Here is a 22,809-nt window from a genome sequence, read left to right as displayed (position 1 = left end):
CCTCCTATGCCTTTGAGATGCCGAAGTTCTAGCTGGTCTACTCCAGGAATGCTTACCTAGGCCATTTTTAAAATGCAAATTTCAAAGGTAACTAACTCTCATCAACAAGAAAAAATAAACTGGGGCCAGGTAATATGGAACTTGGCTTGTCAAGGACAAATACAAATCTTAAGTGTCTTCTCTATAAATATTAGTAAAAAAGGTTTAACCATCTAAATAGGTGATCTTGATTTGTTCAATCTGCCAGAAACCCAATTTGAATGCAAACTCTTTTGTAAGTGGTGGGTTTCATATATTGTAACTGGTTCGTGGCTGACATTTTGGCATGGGAAGTACTGGGTCTCTGTTTGCGTGTTTGGATGTATAATATATGTTGATTTTGGTAATACCACATACTTACAGTCTATAAAAGAGCTCTATTTAATTGGCTTCAATGAAATTAAGCACTTATATAAATACTCAGAAATATAAAAGAAAACAAACCAAATGAATTTCAGGACCATGATCTAGGATTAATTTTAATGAATGAAAACAAGTTTAAGTTTGTTGGTTTAATGAATACAGACCATAGAGTCATCAATCAACATGAACTTTTATTGTACCTAGGTTGCCTAGAAGTCAAATAAGATGTTATTATTCCTGTTGCAAAATTTGTCGGCAAGAAAATAAGTTGATATGATGAAACTTTAAAGGTGAATGAGAGTTTTTAGGTGAACTCTTTAGGAATAATGTTTTAGGACTGCCTACACAGAACAGTTTCTCCGGATTTTTGGTAACTTTTGAAACTGCTAAATTAAGCAATGGGAATTCACTGAATATTCGGATCATTTCCAAATAAGATACTAGAACATTAACTGCTAAACAAGTCTGTCTGTTTGAGTTCACTGGACATGTCTTGGGACCCACTAAAGAAAGAAATTAATTAGGTTATTAAAGAAAGAAACTAGGTTATAGGATATGTTCACAGTTTGTCATACCAGCATTATCCTGATTGGCAAACAGTTCATAATTACTTCTTAGCTTTTGCTACAAACCAAGGCTTTAAGGTTAAGAATTCTAATTAAAATATGTAAGTAAAAGTACTAAAAACTAATAAGGAAAAACATCTTTGTATGCAAGGAAAAAGAAGGTGCATAAGGAATGAAAATGTGTTTTGTTAAGGGAATAGAAAGTAATTGTCAAAAAGCTGGTTATTTCTAAATGGGAAAGAAAAGAAGGGAGAAATTAATACGAATATAGAAAGTGGTAGAAGGTTTGTGAGAAAAAAGAATCTTTAGAAAGGAATTCTATGGGTGGTCAGGACTAAGATTAAATTTGAGTTTGGGAAGGAGATGCAAGAGGGAGGAGATATGGGGATATATGTATAGCTGATTTGCTTTGTTATAAAGCAGAAACTATGCTCCAATAAAGATGTTAAAAAAAAAAAGTACACTAAGAGGAAATCGTAAAAGAAAAAATTTAATTGAATATAGACTTTAATGTTAAAGGGAAAGTGGTGCAAAACCTGAACTTGTTATCTCTCTTAAGAGTACAAAGTTTTCTTATAATATTAATCTGCTTTTGATAACATATTGTAAAGTCCAGAACTTTCAAGTTCAAGTTGTTTTTTATTTATTTACGTGGGCTTGTTTTCTAGATACTATTATTTTTAGATGAATCTGTCCCATATGGTGGCCACTAGAAATGCAGCCACTCTGAATTGAGATGTGCTCTAAGTGTAAAATATACAGCATATTTGGAAGATTTAGTATGAAAGAATGTAAAATAAAATACCTCACAAATACTTCGGCTAATAGAAAATTTTAAATTATGTACGTGGCTTCAACTGTTATTTCTATTGGACAGCACAGCCTTAGAAACTCAGTAGAGTAATTTCTTAAGGGAAAAAAAAGGTTGGCCTTTACGAGAACTCTACATGGGTTATTAACACGTGTGTTTGGACATTTTGCACAAACTCCAGACACACAAGTACAAACCATCTGCAGCTGCTGCCTGGGTGTCATGGATGTCCTCCTGTACTCTGGAGGTCACGCTAATTCTTCGGGCTTTCCTCTCAACTGTGCAGGTGTCTGATGAGTCTGCATGAGAAGAAGCAAAGCCAGGAAGAAGGGATCAAGCTGTTCATGAGAAGAGCGGACAGGCTCACAAGGACCTTTCACCGAACACACAGAGTTGAGTATTTACTCTATTACCTCATGCTACCTTCAGTTCTCCCATGAAGGCAAGTGCCATATTTTATACTGCTCTTACAACCTATCCAGAGCAGTGGATAAGGTTGTATCCACTTTTTCCATCCTCTCTAATTACTTGGAATAAATGACTTATTTCACCAGTTTCCCACTTTCTAGTGAGTTAGGGGTGCAAACTCAATATAATTAAATGTCAATATGAACCCAAAATTTGGGAGATTTAGCAATTCCCTGATTAAGAAAATTATGGGTTTAAAGTACACCACCCCATATAAGGCTAAGAACACATTGCATTAACCCAAGAACACACTGCATTAATGGTAACAGTAAACTGTAATAGCTGTACTTGAAAAATCAGAACCAACTCAAAGTAATATTATATATTGATAATACATATTCCCCAATCTTTTCATAAATTCCAGTTACCTGTGTGTGCAAAAGCCTAGCAGACACTTCACAACATGGACTGCAGGCACACCAATTTCTTGCTAGAATACTGATACTGTTTCTATTAATTTATAGAGGTAGTTAGTAAGTAGTGTTTTGTATTCAGTAAAAACAAAAAATCGCAGACTTCATATGGTTTACCCTTAAGAACCAAAGAAAGAGCTGACATTTTGTAATCAGTTCGGAGCCCCTAAGCAGTCCTCTAATACAACCTACCTTTGGAAATCAGTGCTCCACAATCCTAAGCGTGGGGCTTAGGCATTTAAACACTGTTATCAGAGTGAAACAAAAGCAGCAGAGTGAACATTTTAGGCTCCAGAGAATAGGGTAAGGTAAAGTTCTACTTCTTAGATCTGTTAACCACTTTTATAGCATCACATACCTCCTTCTCACTGACTCTTACAACAACCCTGTACAGAAGCACCTCTCTGGATCTGAACAAGGTCAGGTGGCCAAGACAACCAGGACCAGCGCTCAAGTTGTACCACACCAAGGTCAGTGCTCTTGCCACTATGAGTTACCAATGTCAAGGTTTTGTGGGGGGGGGGGGGGACACGACTTTCTGAATCAGCTGAGGGAGCTTATCACACACACACTTGCATTGCTTAACTACAAAGTCTAGTCCAAAAAGATTTCTCAGTCTCCCTTTCTGTCTTTCCTTCTTTCTCTCACTCTAATTATCACACTTATTATTCAGATAAACATCTATAAACATCTATATTCCACTTGGATATTCTAGGTCTTCTGCATTTCCATATGAATTTTAATTCTCTCACTCTAATTATCACACTTATTATTCAGATAAACATCTATAAACATCTATATTCCACTTGGATATTCTAGGTCTTCTGCATTTCCATATGAATTTTAATTCTACCAAAAAAAGAAACAAACAGTTAAATCTGGTATTGCATCAATATGAAAAGAATAGTACCTTAATAAAACTGATTTAATAACAGACATGGGTTATTACTATTTATTTAGGTCTTCTTTAATTTCCTTTGGCAGTGTTTTATAATATTCAATGTACATATCTTATTAATAAGTGTCATTTTATCCTTTTTTTATTTCCACTTTCCAATTCTTGGCTAATATATATAAATATGGTTTTTGGATCCTGACCTTATATCCCAAAACCTTGTTAAATTCACTTATTAGTTCTAATAGTTGGTTTTTGGTATCCTTAGATTTTCTTTGCAAATAATCGTATCATTTGCTGAATTTTATCAGATGTTTTTCAGTATCATATGCTTTTTCTCCTTTACTTTCTTAATATTGCATTCCTGAGGCTAACCCCAATTTGGTCATGATGTATTAAGTTTTTTATGTTATGAGGATTATTGAGCTGTAACTTTGTTTTCTTTTGGGGAGGTAGGTAATGTCTATCAGGTTTTAGAATCAGGGTCCTGCTGGCTACATAAAGAAACTCGGAAACTTTCCTTCCTCTTATTTTCTCAGAGTTTGTATAATTGCCATTATCTCTTCCTTAAATATTTGATAGAATTCACCCACTGGTGCAACCATCTGGGTCTAAAGTTTTCTTTCTGGGAAAACTTTTGATAATATAACTAGTTATATTTCCCTTTTCATCTTGTTCTCAGTGTTGGTAGGCTACATTTTTCAAGGAATGTGTCCATTTCATCTACGGTGTCGAGTTTATGGGCATAAAGATGTTCAACTGCATTCCCTTATTTTAACAGGTAACCTCATCTTTCATTGCCGATTTTGGTAATCTGTTCTTCTAGATCAGTCAACCTGAGAGTTTACTGACTTTGTTTATCCTTCAAAGCTGTGGCTTTGATGCCTTTCTGTCTTTTCTGTCTCATTGATGTTTCTTATATTTTCTTTCTTTCACTTCCTTTGTTCTTTTCTATATTCTTAGGGTAGAATTTTATGTCATTGACATTAGATCTCCTTGTCTTATATGAGCATTGAAGGCTATAAATTTCCTTCTGAGCACTGCTTTAACTGTTGTAAAGAATTTGGCCTTGCTCAAAGAAAACTCTAGCTTTGTCCCCAGCTCCTGGAAGATAACCTCTAAAATCTTGAAATTTCTCAAGAGACAGGAGTGTCCTTGTTAATTCTGGTGGGCCCTGCAGATCATAGAGTTTATGCTAATAAGGTGGCTCACAGTGGACATATCCCTTAAACAGGGTGATTCCTCCCACAACCCTTGAATCAATTAACTGGATTACCACTAGGTAATGCTTCCTTAGTAGATACAAATCTGGTACTTGGTAGTCATCCACTAAGATTCTTCTTTGTACCATTTTTAGACAGCAGGAGGCTATTTTAAATGCAGAGCAGTCCAAACAAACATCCATAGTATAGGCTTGGCCAAACAGTTCATTCGGGTTTTTCTACCATCTTATAGAAAAGCCTGAACGAACTGTTTGGCCAACCCAATAGTACTAAACAATAAAAAAGAACATGTACTGCATTGCCACCTATAAATGAAATACTTAAAACACTCTGTACTGAGTGTTGAACAGAAAGCTGTTTAGGTTAGGTAACATTATTTGTGTAGAATTTTAAATTCTCTGATTAATCAGTTTGATGTGATTTTAAAATGTTACACCCTTAGGTAACTTTTTTAAGTAAGGCCTTCTCCAATATTGTATGTCCTCATGCTCAACAACCTACCTTGAGTTCTTTAAACCAAAGAGGATTAAGATATGAAATGCATACTTCACCTCAGGCTTGAGAATCATAAGAATGGAGAAGAAAAAGATTAATTTTTTAAGATACTGAAATGCCAGTTATACATTTGGTACATAGAACTCAAAAGATTTGATATCTTTAATACTAATGATTTAATAACTATGCATGTAGGATTTACTTTGTCCTTGATGAGAAAACACCTAGTCCCAATCTAATTGTTATGCCTGCCTGTTGAGTACACAAGGATTCTTTTGTGGCCTGTCAATTAAATAATCGTAGATCTGCTGCAGATCAAACTTCCCATTCTAAAGTAAGACCTTTAAAATTCCCATTACACTGTAAGAATTATCTTTTAGGACTATAGTTTTTTTAAACTATATTACATACAGTTGCAACTTATTTTGGGGGAAGGGAGACAACGTAGAAGAACTTGAGCTCACCTGCTCTCACCAAAATCACAACAAACTGCTGAACAACCATAACACTGGAACCTACAGAAAAAGATCTTCTTCATTCAAAGGCAAAGAAGAAGCCACAAAGAGATGGTAGGAGGGGCACTTTCACCATATAATCAAATCCCATACCCACCAGTTGGGAGACCCACAAACTGAAAAATAATTATATATGGCAGAGGTTCTCCCAAACCTCTGGGAGGGAATGTAAACTGGTATAGCCACTGTGGAAAACAGTAAGGAGATTTCTCAAAAAACTAAAAATAGAGCTACCATATGATCCAACAATCCCACTCCTGGGCATAATATATCTGGAGAAAACCATACTTCAAAAAGATACATGTACCCCAATGTTCATTGCAGCACTATTTACAATAGCCAGGACATGGAAGCAACCTAAATCTAAGCAACCTAAATCTCCATCGACAGAGGAAATGGATAAAGATGTGGCACCTATATGCCATGGAATATTACTCAGCCATTTAAAAAGAATGAAACAACGCCATTTGCAGCAACGTGGATGGACCTAGAGATGATCATACTAAGTGAAGTAAGCCAGACAGAGAAAGATAAATATATGATATCACTTATATGTGGATTCTCAAAAAAGGGTACAAGCTCACTTATCTACAAAATAGAGAGTTATAGATAGATGTAGAAAACAAACTTGGGGGTAAGGGGGGAGGGATAAATTGGGAGATTGACATAGACACACTACTGTATATAAAATAGATCACTAATAAGGGCCTACTGTATAGCACAGGGAACTCTACTCAATATTCTGTAATGGCCTATATGGGAAAGAATCTAAAAATGAGTGGATATATGTATGTATAACTGATTCACTTTGCTGTACACCTGAAACTAACACAACATTGTAAATCAACCATAATCCATAATCCAATAAAAATTAAAAACAAAAGTCATGGGGATCAGAAACCAAAAGTCTACAACAGATAAACACACAAAAGAGAAAAAGCAATCCAAACACAACACTAAGTCCAAACATCAAATCACAAGAGAACAAAGAGGAAGAAAAAAGACGTGCAAAAACAAATCCAAAACAATTAGTAAAATGGCAGCAAGCACATACATATCTATAATTACGTTTTAAACGTAAAAGGACTGAATGCTCCAACAAGGAGACACAGACAGACTGGCTGAATGGAAAAAAAAACAAGACCCATGTCTACAAGAGACCCAATTCAGATCTAGGAACACAAGAGACTGAAAGTGACAGGATGGGAAAAGGTATTCCATGCAAATGGAAATCAAAAGAGAGCTGGAGTAGCAATTCTCAAATCAGACAAAATAGACTTTACAATAAAGACTGTTACAAGAGACAAAGGAGGACACTACATAATGATCAAGGGATCAATCCCAAAAGAAGATAGAACAATTGTAAATATCTATGCACCCAACATAGGAGCACCTCAATAAGGCAAATGCTAACAGCCTTCAAAGGAGAAATTAACAGTAACACAATAATAGTGGCAGACTTCAACACCCCACTTACATCAACAAATCATCCACACAGAAAATCAATAAGAAAACACAGGCCTTAAAATGACACATTAGACCAGATGCACTTAATTGATATTTATAGAGCATTCCATCCAAAAGCAGAAGAATACACATTCTTAAGTGCCCATGGAACATTCTCCAGGATTGATCACATGCTGGCCACAAGGTGAGCCTCAGTAAATTTAAGAAAATTGAAATGAGAGCAGCATCTTTTCCAAACACAACACTATGAGATTAGAAATCAACTACAAGAAAAAAACTGCAAAAAACACAAACATGTGGAGGCTAAACAGCATGGTACCAAACAACCAATGGGTCACTGAAGAAATCACAAAATGCCTAGGGACAAATGAAAAAAAAAGCACGACGATCTAAAACATATGGACGCAGCAAAAGCAGTTCTAAGAGAGAAGTTTATAGCAATACAATCTGACCTCAGGAAACAAGAAACATCTCAGATAAACAACCTAACCTTACACCTAAATTAACTTGGAAGAGAAAAGAAAAAAATAGAAAAGATCAATGAAACTGAAAGCTGGTTCTTGGAAAAGATAAGCAAAATTCATAAACCTTTAGCCAGACTCATCAAGATAAAGAGGGAGAGGGCTCAAATCAATCAAACTAGAAATGAAATGAAAAAGGAGAAGTTACAGTGGACACCACAGAAATACAAAGCATCCTAAGAGACTACTACAAGCAACTCTATGCCAAAAAAAATGGACATCCTAGAAGAAATGGACAAATTCTTAGGTACAATCTCCTAAGACTGAAGAAATAGAAAATATGAACAGACCAATCACAAGCACTGAAATTGAAACTGTGATAAAAAATCTTCCAACAAACAAAAGCCCAGGCCCAGATGGCTTCACAGGTGAATTCTATCAAGCATTTAGAGAAGAGCTAACACCTATCCTTCTGAAACTCTTCCAAAATATAGCAGAGGGAGGAACACTCCAAAACTCATTCTACGAGGCCACCATCACCTTGATACCAAAACCAGACAAGGATGTCACAAAGAAAGAAAACTACAGGCCAATATCACTGATGAACATAGATGCAAAAATCCTCAACAAAATACTAGCAAACAGAATCCAACAGCACATTAAAATTTGTATGGAGACACAAAAGACCCCGAATAGCCAAAGCAATCCTGAGAAAGAAAAACGCAGCTGGAAGAATCAGGCTTCCTGACTTCAGTCTATACTACAAAGCTACAGTAATCAAGACAGTCTGGTACTGGCACAAAAACAGAAATATAGATCAATGGAACAGAACAGAAAGCCCAGAGAAACTCACACACCTATGGTCACCTAATCTATGACAAAGGAGATAAGAATATACAGTGGAGAAAAGATAGCCTCTTCAATAAGTGGTGCTGGGAAAACTGGACAGCTACATGTAAAAGAATGAAATTAGAACATTCTCTAATACCATACAGAAAAAGAAACTCAAAACAGATCAAAGACCTAAATGTAAGACCAGATACTACAAAACTCTTAGAAGAAAAACACAGGCAAAACACTCTTTGGCATAAATGGCAGCAATATATTTTTGGATCCACCTCCCAGAGTAATGAAAATAAAAACAAACAAACAAACAAAACCCCAATGGAATCAAATTCAACTTAAAAGCATTTGCACAGCAAAGGAAACCATGAACAAAACAAAAAAACCCCATAATGGGAGAAAAATTTGCAAACAATGCGATCAACAAGGGATTAGTCTTCAAAATATACAAACAGCTCATGCAGCTCGATATCAAAAAACAAACAACCCAATCATAAAATGGGCAGAAGACCTAAATAGACATTTCTCCAAAGAAGACATACAGATGGCCAAGAGGCACAGGAAAAGATGCTCAATATCACTGATTATTAGAGAAATGCAAGTCAAAACTACAATGAGATATCACCTCACACCAGTCAGAATGGCCATCATGAAAAAGTCTACAAACAATAAATGCTGGAGAGGATGTGGAGAAAAGGGAACCCTGCTACACTGTTGGTGGGAATGTCAAGTGGTACAACCACTGTGGAGAACAGTATGAGGGTCCTTTCAAAACTAAAAACAGAACTACCATATGTTCCAGCAATCCCACTCCTGGGCACACATCTGGAGAAAACCATACTTTGAAAACGTACATGCCCCCCAATGTTCATCGCAGCACTATTTACAGTAGGCAAGACATGGAAGCAACGTAAATGCCCATAGACAGAGGAATGGATAAAGAAGGTATGGAAGATGTGGCACATACATACACACACACAACCACACACAATGGAATATTACTCAGCCATAAAAAAGAATGAAACAATCCCATTTGCAGCAACATGCATGGACCCAGAGATTATCATACTAAGTGAAGTAAGTCGGACAGAAAAAGACATACCATACGGTATCACTTACATGTGGAATCTAAAAAAATGATATAAATGAACTTATTCAGAAAATAGAAACAGACTCAGACTTCAAAAACTTAGTTACCAATGGGGAAAGACAGTGGGGGAGGAATAAATTAGTAGCTTGGGATTAACATATACATGACTATATATAAAATAGATACTCAACAACGACCTACTTATAGCACAGGGAACTCAATCGTCTGTAATAACCTACATGGGAAAAGAATCTGAAAAAAGAATGGGTATGTGTATATTATAACAGAACCAAATTCACTGTACACCTGAAACTAACATAACAGTGTAAATCAAGTATACAAAATAACAATTTTTTTCAAGTTATTTTTTAAGAAATAAAAAATTGTATATCGTATTTTAGTTACCTTTGACCTCCAGGAGTTATTTTTAGTACTTTTTAGAAATTAAGGTTTGGGGACATTTCATTATTGCCACAGTAACATCAATAGGGTAACTTTTAAAATGCTATCATCAATAGGGTAACTTTTAAAATGCTATCTTATGGAAATTTCTTCAGCTTTTTAGGTGAACTGCCAAGGAATTTTCATATTCATTTCTATGACATCTGTGACATTTCCCTACTTACCTTTTTTAGGTGGCTTGGGTGGTACAACTGGACCAGGTTCTATGTTGTCATAAAAATTATTCATAGCTTTTGGATCAAAGTTACCTATAAAGAAAATAAAATCAGCAGGCATTTAGGACTCTTTCTCCTGTTACTTGAATTTTTTGTTGAGGAAAATATGGAAACAAAACATGTAAAAAGGGGAACTGTTTTTCCAGGGTTTCAAAACTTATACTATCCTACGCTTCTCCCACTGAAATTGTTTTACCATTTTGAGAAAATACCCACGCAAACTACCACTTCAGTGTCTTTCTACAATGTATCACCTAAAGGAACATTTTTCTAACTATAAAGCTCATCTCTTTACACAGGATTAAGTACGTGGCGCACATAGGGAGGTAAATGAAGAAGAGAAATGAAAGGATGACTTAACTGTTTTCTCTGTTTGTTTTGATTTTAATGAACAAAACCATGAGAAAGCTCAAGTTTATGTCTTTCATATTAACCTTAAAATTTTATCCATTATAAATTCAAGTATGGAAGAAGCTAAACATAAATTTACAAAGATTAATCAAGTTGTTATGATATCAGCAGCTCAAAGATTCCTATCTTCAAGAAAAGGAGAATCTTAAATGTTGCCTACAGACTTATCAATACTAAAAGATGATATGCTGCCAATTTCAGAATAACAGAACAATCTCACCTCTCTCAAAATGTTCACTCCCTGATACAGTGTCTGTTTCAGCCCCCTCTCCTGACATGACTCCGGCAAGGTCAGTTTTGATACAGTGCCAACTTTGGGTCCTACCTTCACATCTGTGAACCCATCATTGCAATCTGCCAGTTCTGCATAATTCCAGTTAAGCTTTGAAACTGTATACATGTTTATTTACAGAGGATGATATGTGGTACTGATAGTTCAAATATATTGGATCTCTTGACTTCTAGACCTAATTTTCTCCCCCCAACAAAAGTTTTCCTCACCAAAACCAACAATGAAGCTGCTTTTCATCAACTCACGCACTGATCTGTATGTAATCTAAATGCCCTGCCCCCCAAAATGTCTAGATTCCTTCTCTGGCTTAAAAATTTAGGCTGAAAACTCAGTATACAATTTTTCCACAGGATGGAGGAGTAGAATTTAGTATAAAATGGATCTATTTGGACCCCTTATGAAGGGAGATTTAGAACTGCTTAAGCACCAAAAAGAGCTCTTTGTTGCCCAACAGAGACCAAAAACACAGGTCTTCGTTTATAAAATCTCAATAACGAACAGTTTTCCTTGCAGGTACTATACACAAATGCTTTTAATCCATTTAGAGATGCTATTTTTAAATAATTTTCTGAAAATAATTCCTATGATGGCTCATGAAAGCCACAATGCTATTTATTAATTAGATCTTTTTATGCTTTAAGATGCTGCATATGTATTTCTTCAATTACTTAACTTACAGCTGACGATCTAATTTCTAGATCCCATAAGGCTTACTTAAAAATATCCTAACCAAATGTTTCAGTGTTTCTTGTTTAGCTTCAAAGAACACATTAAGCAAAAAAATTGATGCAACCTCCTAATATGGTAGCAATAGTTTGTCTAACCCCCACACAGTAGTTCTTTCACTGCTTAAAGCTACTAGGCTGTAGAGTCCCCTAGGCTTCTGAAAATAACTTCAAGGGTACCCAACCATATTGCTCAACTTTCACATGGAAATGTGCTTCTGTCTATCGTTCACAGAGTTTCGTATCTTTTTGGTTCCCCCGCTTCTACTGTATAATCTTGCCTTAAAATGGCAACGGGGTACTTTGAAATACAGTAGAAGCTCTCTTAGCTGCCATAATTAAGAACAGTAAGTGGCGGTGGGGGAGGGGTGGCTGACTAAAACGGAATTCTTAAATAAATAATAAGGTTGGCATGTAATTTTTCTTGTTATTATTATTTTTTTTGGCTGCATTGGGTCGGTTGCTACGTGCAAGCTTTTTTTCTAGTTGCGGCGAGCGGGGGCTACTCTTCCTTGCAGTGTGTGGGCTTCTCATCGTGGTAGCTTCTCTTGTTGCGGAGCACGGGCTCTAGGCACGGGCCTCAGTAGTTGTGGCTCGCAGTCTAGAGCGCAGGCTCAGTAGTTGTAGTGCACGGGCTTAGTTGCTCCGTGGCATGTGGGATCTTCCCGGACCAGGGCTTTAACCCGTGTCCCCTGCATTGGCAGGCGGATTCTTATCCACTGTGCCACCAGGGAAGCCCAGGCCAACTTTAACGTAACAAAACATATAAACACAGCAATATTTTAATGTTGGACCAAGACCTTTTCTTTACGTATCTGTTGACCAAACTTCTATATTGTCTTTCTTAAATTAACTACACCCATCATGATGATCTAAAGTGGGGGTGGGCAAACTTTTCTGTAAAGGGCCAGATAATAAATTTTTAGGCTTTGTGGACCTGTAATACAGTTGTAAGCCCTCAACTGCTGTTGAAACACAAAAGCAGCCCCAGACAATATGCAGACAAATGGGTCTGGCTATGTTCCACTAAAACTATTTACAGAAACAGAGAGCAGGCTAGTTTGCTGCACCCTGATGTGTAAATCCCTGTTTTGATTTTAGAATGGAGCAAAAAAGATACGTTATTTAATTTGAGAATAGAATCCTCTTAGATTTTTGATTTTCCTCTAACCCTTTTCAGTTGTTTTCACCCGTATCTAATTCACAGTCCCTATATATTTCTTTTTTAAGTGTTTGCCTTTGAGTCTTTAAAAAGCAGTTGCCTATGGCTTTTATAGAAAGAGCAGCTTCTCCTGCATTCATGTCAGTTTTGAAAACATTATGCCAGTTACAATACTTCTGTAATTTAAACGGGTTTAAAAACAGGCACAACTGACTCTTGGTAAGCAGACAATTCAGCTGATGCGAGCAACAGCACGGAGACATGCCAGAATGCAGCCTCCTGGCTGTGTGTTTTACAGAGGAAAATGAAGAATATCTCTAACCTGGCGAGTAGGGTAAATCAAAGTCAATTAAGAGAGCTTCTACTGTAGTACGCTTCTATAAGAGAGCCAAAAAAAACCCCAAAAACAAAGTATCTAAGATAGAGTTGAATGTTTTCGTGTAACAGATAACATAAAAAACCGCATATGGAACTTATTTTTAAAGTGAGAAATCTGATGTTCTGATTTGGGATCCCTATTTTTAAAGGTATCTTAGATGACTATCACATAATATAAATCTACTAAGTTTTAGAATTAAACCCCAGCAATTTATAAAATATTCACAGTAAATGACTAAAAGAGGATAAATACAGAGTAACAACATAAAACAGTCTAAATGGTAAGAACTTAATGATGAAGTTGCCAAAGTAATACTATTTTTTGATCACCCAAATCTCATTTATGACCATGGAGTGAGGGATCTCTACCAGGACTGTGATCTTTTAAGAGAGGGTTTTTATCCATTATATCTGTAAAACCAAAATGATTGCTATTTAAGCAGCTTAAAACACCACACTATTACTTATGGTTTACCAAATAATCAAGTCTATACCTCTAGATTGAAGGAGGTCAACTTCTTTCAGTGTACAGTCAACATTTATCTGGAGTTGTCTGTTCATGCTTCTCAATCTTGTCATTTCCTCAGGCTAGTAAGAAAGGACCCAAAATAGCAATTGTGGGAAAGTCATTATCAAGCCCAACATTTAAGAACTGCTATTCACGTTAATCGTTCTGATTGGTTATTACCAAGAAAATGGCCCTAATCCATTAGAGGGCATGTTTAAGAAGTCCTGTATGTTTTTCAAGGAATAAAGTGGTGACATCAGTATGGCCACATATAAACAAAATCTGCATATAATGTGGCGGGGCTGTAATACTACACTATGTTCTCTCATACAAATACTACCATATTTTAATCACAAAGCATTGAGAATATTTTATTTCTATGTCTTCATGGTAAGGGAAACTAAGAATCAACCTTTTAAACAAGCAACGTCCACGATTTTAGTCTCATCAAGGCTGGTAAAAATTACAACAGTACTAATTTTAATTAATGCTTATTGATTGTCGGGCACTATGTTCACCAGAATTCTCTCATTCTTTCCTCAAAACAATCTTCCCAGGTAAGTACTGATATCACCCCCAATTTATACATGAGAAAGCTGAGGCACAAAGAAGTTATAATTTCCCCAAGGTTATAAGAAACATAATTGATAAAGCCAGGATTTATATAGAGGTCTTCCATATAAACTTATACAGAAATCTTTTTGTCTTTTTTTCTAGATCAAAGGAAGCTATTAATCTAGTACATGAAAATTTCAGAAACAAATGGATTCCATTCTTCCTCCAACTCTGTTTCCTTCTGCCTTGACCTTTCCAGCCCAGCCTACTCCCTAGGTCTTTCAGGGGCATACATGAGACTCTGAAATGTGAAGAGAGCCCTATTTTTCAGTTAAATAAAGCTTTTTGGAAGCCGCTACTTCCCTCGAGATTTTGAATTTCCTTACTATTTACATATATGTACAGTAAAAAATAGAGTTTAGACTCCAGAGGCATGGGTACTGAATCTTTCAGCACAGCACAGCTATTAACCCAGTTACTCAGGTGATTTCAACTACATGAAGTAAAAGATAAATATCTGCTATGATAGGAAGACAATAAAATCCTATTCTGTTAAAAACATGTTGTTTTGCTAAAAACTAAATACAAAGGTGAAGAAAAATAAGCAAAATGGGTTATCTTAATTACCAAGAATGCAAGATATTATGTTGTTAGGACATATTATCAGAATAACTGGGAATGCCCATTAAATTAGCAGGTGTCAAAAGTTTTTTAAATGATATAACAGGCAGAATATAATACGAGCTACAATCCCTTAGAACGCTAGGGAAACAAAAAAGTTATTGAGACATATTTATTAGGGACTGCTTTTCTTTTTTCCTTCCTAGGGGCAAACCATGTGATGCAAAATGCTTACACCTTGTAATTAAGTATTAAAAGTTTAAAACATACCTGAGCATTTATATTAAAGATAAAGCACTTGGTCAAGGGTTTCAAAGAGTGATGCTGTCTTCCTAGGAATATGTGAAAGAACCTGTTCTTTTCTTTGTAGAATCACTGGGAGTGTCAAGTACCTAAAGGAGCAAATCCTTCCTATGTATTTGCGGCGGGAAGGGAATGTTTCAGCCACAGCAGTCCTGAACAATGAAGCTCTGTAACTAAGTATGGAAATATTATAATACACTTTATACTCAAGAGGCTACTATACATGTGCTTATAACAACAAAAAAGCTCTCGTCAACATGCTCATTTCCAAAGACAGTAGAACCACTGGAACTCACTAAAACTAAGAGTTTATCTGTAAGATTCCTATGTCCATCTTCATAGCTTCTGATTGAGGGGAAAAAAGCTGTTTCTGAAACATTACTACCATTTGTCCAAAACTATACTGTATTTTCATGGGGGAGGGGGTTTCAAGATTGGTTGTGTGTAATTTAGACTTGTTTGTAAAGTACCAGGATGTTTTATATCTGACATTTCCAAGTAAAAAATTCTAAGCTTTTTTCCAAAAGGTGGCAGAAATACCTTGAGTCACCTGTTCCATCAGTTTAAGAAGTTGTCTCAAAGAGACCAAGGTCAAAGACCACTAATGTTCTTTCATGGTTTGGCCCCAATTACGCATCTGGGATTGTGGGTTGGTCCAAAAACCCAATTAATCAGGACAAGATGAATGAAGGGGAAAAACTTGTGGCAGGGAGTAATTGGAAGCTCTCTGATTATTAAAATCTTATTTTTCCTTCAAGGTATAACTTAAATTTCCCCCTTCTCCAGGAAAGTGTCCCATCTTTGAACCCTACTAGCAAAAACTAACATTTCTATCTCAGAACTCTGAAAGTACTTAATATCACTACCATTTAGTTGGCCAACACTTCTGATTTACTGTCTTACATTATCTTTCCTCCCTCCCTCCCTCTCTCTCTCTCTCTCTCTCTGTCTCTCGCTCGCTCTCTCTCTCTCTCTCTCACACACACACACACACACACACGTACAGGTTCACAGACAGATATTGTTAAGAGATGACATCTCCCACAGCATTTAATACAATGCTTTGCAAACAGGAGACTGAGAAAAATGATGGCCATTATGCATCCTTCACTTCTGCCCTCCTTGGAAAGGTTATTTCACTGCTCCTCTAATCATCTGCAACTGCACATATAGCTGGCCACAAACCTGCATTTCAGTTTCATGAGGCACACAGGTTTCTAACCAATTTTTTTTATACACTACTTGGTAAGAAATTAGTTTGAAACGTAAAGGAGGCAATATGTGCTGAGCAGCAAAAAAGTTAATTCTCTTGTATAATCCTACACGAGTGGGACAATGATAGTGATACCCATTTACTGAGCACCCGTTTCATGCCAGGCAGTTTACATATACTGCCTCTTTATCTTGACAATAATATTAAAATCTAACTCTTATAATTCCCTTTTATAGATAGGGAAAATCAGATACAGAGAAGTTAGACAGAACCGGTGAGTAAGGAGTTATTCTGGCTCCAGAGCCTATGTAGGCACCCTTTCAACTACATCATGGGGCCATGAATGAGCCTCTATGAACAAAAAGGGAATTATGACTAAATGCTTTATTTCTTAATTAATTTCCTACATAATATATACCCTTATGTTAAACATGTTCCTAAAGTTAAAAGGAAATTTTTTCAAAATATTTCAGATTTGTGTTATGTATATATATACCTAAAGCAGATTTCTCCAGTATCTTGTAAACAACATTTATTTTGTAAGAATACTGTCTGTTGGGCATTGTATAAATTGTTGAATGTATATTATCTTAATTAATTCTAACAAAAATCCCATCAGATGGGTACTCCCCAGAAAACAAGCATAAAGGAAGTTGCTTATCCAAGGATATATGAGTGACCCAGAAGGAGCAGAAAGAAGTAGGATTCAAATTCACACCTGCATTGAGAGCCCAGATCTTAACCACCATGTATAACTGTTCTTCAGCCCTGCATTCCTATTAGTCTTCTATTTTACTCTGGGCCTGGCAGTGGAAACACATGGGAATCACACACTCAAATTTCTCACCTCTCAGATATTATCACCCACATGAGCCACTAATCTCTGAAGCTGGGTGATGGCTACACAGGAGTTCACTATACTACTCTGTTTATTTTATGTATGTTTGAAATTCTCTGTAACAAAAAGTTAAAAATAAATTATAGCGTAGGGCAGCAGTTTGACTAACTTCCCTCTTTTTCTAAAGAAGTCTCATCAATAAAGGCTCTCGTGTAAAATCTGTTTTTTTTTTAAAGCACTGATCTGTGCTACGTTAGACAATTCTCTACTTCCAACAACAACAAAGAAATCAATAGGGCTTTAGCAGGGATTATCATACAGCAAGAAGTTGCTAAACAAAGTTTATATGGTTATTCTAGAGAAATGACTTCTATGCTAAGAAAATTTGTTTATACTCTACAAGTACCTAAAGGACTCCAAAGTGCCCACCCACCACTGGTGGATTCCCATTTAGGTTATGTTCTTCAATATCTCCCCCAATCAGAGGATATAATTAAGATTTTGAGTGGGGAAAAAAATGAGGCACAGATGTGATCTACGTTAGTATCATCTTTCAGTTAAAGATAGCTTTGTAAATTTCCATGTGTCTTAAGTAATTAAAACCCTTCCTTCTCACTTCTGATATTGACTATACTTAGGTATTTAGTCAATATTAGAAAAAATTTCATTACATTATTAAATATGCCTTTTTCTCAATAGTTAACTTCTCAGAAACTTCCATTGGTTCCCCATTACCAGCAGAATACAGTTCAAACACCTCCACTATTCCACCTACGCATATTAACCTGTTAAGACACCAGAAATCTCAGCTTGAGGGAACTGTAAAGACTCCTTAAAGTCTGTCTTGACTTCAAGCCTTCATTACCTCATGCTGTTTTTCCCTTCTAAAATGCCTTCCCCTTTCCTCTGTGCCTACATAGCAATACTGTACTGTTTAGTATTTTTAGGTTACGCTACAATACTGATTTTCATACAGTTATTAAAGGAAAAAGGTGAGTTCTAATAACCTTATGAAAATCAGATGAAAGCTATAGACCTGCTTCCCATATAAACACACATATGAAACTCTGCATATAATTTCAGGGACTCACGGATCTCCTTTGAAGCCACGAACTTCAGTTAAAAACTTCTCTATGAGGGCATAGCTGCAGACATCCTGTCTGCAAGAGGCCTGACATATACACTAACTTCTCTAAACTTGTGCACTCTGAGAAAGAGATTATCCTTTTAAAGAGATGGTAAGGACATGAGGAATGGCTCCATGAAAAAGTAGAGATTAAGCTGAGCCCTGAAGAACAGACAGCATTTATACACAGCTTCAGAAGACCACTCCAGCAGGAGCATAATGTGAGAGAGCAAAGTGTATTGAGTATACATGGATAAACTAGCTGATGTATGAGTTCTCTCATTAGCCATGAGCAGACACAGCACTTACCATACTGTATTACAGTTATCTACTGATGGGTCTATTTCTCCCACTAGCAGGTATACACACTAAGCTCCTAGCATAGGACCACATTCATAAACTGTAAAAAAAAAATGCTTGTTGAACGAATGAATGTTGAAAGACGAAATGACAGGTTGGATCACAGAAAGCTTGTGATGTCACAGGATTTTAGGACACCTGTTTCAAATTTTTCGGAATTTTTAAAGAACTTTAGAACTCACAAATATTAACCAACATGTTAAAAATATATTACCGAATCTTTTCATGAGAGCAGTTCCTGTTAGGACCGCTGTTAATACTATTATCTTAGTTTCTACAATTATTTACACTAACAAAATTGCTCTGCTTTAAAATATTCTATAGCCAACACTTTCCCAAAATGCATATTCATCTTGATCTAACTCATGTGCATTAATGTACTTAGAAAAATAACTTTTAAGTGTTTGAAAAATATATATACAGTATGCTTAAAAGAATAAATGAGTACATGAGAACAATGTATAAAATATTTGGTCAAGGTGTACTTTTCATTTCTATTTGGACAGAAAGCAATTTATAGTGAATAAGATGCTTTACCTTGATTATAACTGTCAGTATTTGAAAATAGTGATGAGTCTATGGAATTCACACGAGAAAAAAAAATAAAGCATCAAATTATTTTGATGAGAACAGAAGGCAGAAGTCCTTCGTCCATTGTTTAAAAAACAGAAACAAAACCAAAACCGTGCCAGGAACAGAGCCTAAAAGAAAAACAAACAGCCTGGACAGCCAACATGTCCACCTTCCTATCCATGCATCCTAATAGATCGTACTTACCGTTGGGATCGCAGTGGTGCAGCTGACCCTTCTGAGCCGTCTCTGCATCAGGTCATGCTCCATACTGTTAACTTCAGCCTTCAATTGCTCTAGCTCCTCTTTCTCAAGTTTCAACTGCTTTGCTAACCTCTCCATCCTTGCTCGCTGATGTAACAGCAAGGCTATAGCATTACAGATAAAGTCATTGCAGAAAATAACATTGAACAAGTGACTGGGAAATTTCTATATGCATTGATAATGTATGAAATACCTGTAAAGAAGCCTGTCATTCAACTTCAGGTGACATTTACTCTCACGTCTTTCTAATGCTATTCTGCCTTCAAATCTGCTTTAACTCTTGTTAACTTCTGCCAAAATGACACCATCTATACATTCCTCTTGTTCTATTGTCCTTCATTTCCCCAAGATTCTCTTTAACTATACCTGTGTGCGTTTTAAACACGCTCAAAACCAGGCATATTGAATTACAATCATAATTACTTCCCTTCTTATATACTGAAAGAATACTAAATTATCACATATCTTGGAACAAACTTTTAAAATACTCTATTCTCCTTATATTTACTTAGGTCCACTGTGAACTAATCCAATAATGTTCTTCATGACCAATCCCACTTCTTATAAATATTACACCCTTCAGGCCATCCTCTTAGAAAATGCTCAAATTTTTCACCTTGATAAACTTTAGTCCACCCTCTATGAATCTTTTTTTCCCACTCTGTAGTTTGTATTTTTTTTTTTTTTTGCGGTATGCAGGCCTCTCACTGCTGTGGCCTCCCCCGCTGCGGAGCACAGGCTCCGGACGCGCAGGCTCCAGACGCGCAGGCTCAGCGGCCATGGCTCACGGGCCCAGCCGCTCCACGGCACATGGGATCCTCCCAGACCGGGGCACGAACCCGCATCCCCTGCATCGGCAGGCGGACTCTCAACCACTTGCGCCACCAGGGAGGCCCTGTAGTTTGTATTTTTGACAGTATTGATTTCACTTGTCTAAATTTTTCTCCCAGTGAATGTTCTTCCTAAAAAAGAAGTCTTTTAGAGGTCACTATTATCATGCCTATATTTTTTTTTTTTTTTTTTTTTTTTTTGCTGTATGCGGGCCTCTCACTGTTGTGGCCTCCCCCGTTGCGGAGCACAGGCTCCGGACGCGCAGGCTCCGGACGCACAGGCTCAGCGGCCATGGCTCACGGGCCCAGCCGCTCCGCGGCATATGGGATCCTCCCAGACCGGGGCACGAACCCGCATCCCCTGCATCGGCAGGCGGACCCTCAACCACTTGCGCCACCAGGGAGGCCCCATGCCTATATTTTAAAGCAAAGTCTGTAGATGATTCTGAAGCACTAACCCTACTCTTAATAGCAATGCGAGTGCCCAATATTTAATAAATACTAAATATTTAATTAAAATTAAACAGCTAATATAAATTATTTTATTTTGAATAGGAGACTGCCACCTCACCACAAAGATTAAATTTCTTTCTTTTTTTTTTTTTTTTGTGGTATGCGGGCCTCACTGCCGTGGCCTCTCCCATCGCGGAGCACAGGCTCCGGATGCGCAGGCTCAGCGGCCATGGCTCACGGGCCCAGCCGCTCCACGGCATGTGGGATCCTCCCGGACCGGGGCACGAACCCATGTCCCCTGCATCGGCAGGCTGACTCTCAACCACTGCGCCACCAGGGAAGCCCTAAATTTCAAAAAAAGGGTAAAATTACCTTGTGTATAGGCATAGTCATCTGATCCAGAACTAGAACTTCTCTGATATTTATGGCTTCCCTTTTCTCCCCCAGAGCCCGGTATCACTGAAATGGGCTGAATAGGTTCTGGGGCTGCAGAACGTTCTTCTTGGTCCACTAAATTTAAAAGATTTTCAGTTGTTGCTCGGCCTACAGTAATTTTAAAAACTGTAGTTGGGTTTGGTATCATCCGAGGAGATGGTGATGGAGCGCAAGAAGGTCCAGTTGGCTGTGTATATGTAATATACACAGGATTGACACTAAATGGAGGTTTTGGTTGACTGGATATCCCTCTTGAAGGAGAACTTGAAGGTGGCGTGGTGGCTGTATACAATGAGTGCTGATTCCGTGGAGATGGCTGATTACTGATAGGTGAAGGACTCCTATTAATTGCTGTCCCAGATCTCTGAGAGGGTTCGACTGTAATTTCTATTTTCTTCATGGATCCTTTGGGTAAGCTAGATGGTGTATATGGGAGATAGGCTACTGAATGACTTCCCTGTTTCTGATAGCTAGGAGGTCCTTGTTGATATGGATGGGGTGGAGTAGTTGAAGGACTAGGTGGCATAAAGACATGGGAACTAGGGTGGCCCAACTGGGATGGTTGTACTTGATGCTGTGGAGAGCTGAAGGGTGAAGGACATTGAGAAGGTGGTGGTGAATGGTAAGCAGGTTGAGGGATCTGCTGTTGTTTGGGAGAATACTGAGAAGGTTGATAGTTCTGTTGGTGCGGATAAACAGGTAAAGGACGCTGGCTATAATGAGGCACTGGGCCCTGTGGTGAGGACTGCCATGGTGTACTCTGAGGAGTTTGTCTTCCTGATGAACTCTGAGATGTCTGTCTAATATAGATAGAACCAGGAGACCCATAAAGATTGCTTGGAATTTGTGGAAGAATTTGTAAAGCTCTTGGTACAGTCTGTCCAGAAGGGAGGTTCTGGGATACTGTAACAGTAATTGGATTTGTACTATACCGAGGTATGTGCATGTATGAAGGAGGTGGCGGTGGCGGTGGTGAAGGCCCTTGCATAGCAGATGGATTCATTCCTGTTTGAATGGAAGATGGCTGTTGAGGCGGCTGTGAAGGAGGAGTAGCTGCACTTCTGTTCTGTTCATTCATAAAAAATGGATTGTAGTTGGGAGTAGCAGCGACAACAGCTGGAGCTGAGTGGGGTTCCTGAACTAAACATATCAGCTGTTTGCCTGCTGCATGCTGTGGATCAATATGTCCATCACTTGAGCTATGTACCAGTGTTCGACCACCGTTAAGTTGCACTCCATCTCCTGGGTGGTAGCTACTAGGAGAATGAATACCCAGGTTAATATGCAAAAGGCGATTTCTATTCATCCTGTTGTCATCTGGACTGTGGTATTCCATATATAAGTATTTGCTACTCTCCTGGGAAAGCGCTCGGCAACAGGCTTCAAGATTGTTGTTGTTCTAGGGGGAAGAAATGGTAAAAATAACATTGGCAAAATGG

The 22,809-nt window shown here is 37.4% G+C and overlaps 1 protein-coding gene across 2 annotated transcripts in view; it reads right to left on the bottom strand.

The window, feature by feature from the left end:
- TAB3 (TGF-beta activated kinase 1 (MAP3K7) binding protein 3) overlaps positions 1-22,809 on the bottom strand; it is a 109,027-nt gene that overhangs the window by 5,022 nt on the left and 81,196 nt on the right. For both annotated transcript variants that reach the window (XM_060087402.1, XM_060087401.1), the window contains 5 exons: positions 21,308-22,769; positions 19,596-19,756; positions 13,789-13,882; positions 10,276-10,359; positions 1,977-2,078 (listed from right to left, as the gene is read on the bottom strand). In XM_060087402.1, coding sequence (XP_059943385.1) covers positions 1,977-2,078; positions 10,276-10,359; positions 13,789-13,882; positions 19,596-19,756; positions 21,308-22,769 — 1,903 coding nt within the window. The remainder of the gene's footprint in view (positions 1-1,976; positions 2,079-10,275; positions 10,360-13,788; positions 13,883-19,595; positions 19,757-21,307; positions 22,770-22,809) is intronic.

This window comes from Mesoplodon densirostris, chromosome X (genome assembly GCF_025265405.1).
Source record: "Mesoplodon densirostris isolate mMesDen1 chromosome X, mMesDen1 primary haplotype, whole genome shotgun sequence".
Lineage (NCBI taxonomy): Eukaryota > Metazoa > Chordata > Mammalia > Artiodactyla > Ziphiidae > Mesoplodon > Mesoplodon densirostris.
Note: the sequence above shows the minus strand (reverse complement) of the source record. Positions and strands in the feature narration are given on the sequence as shown.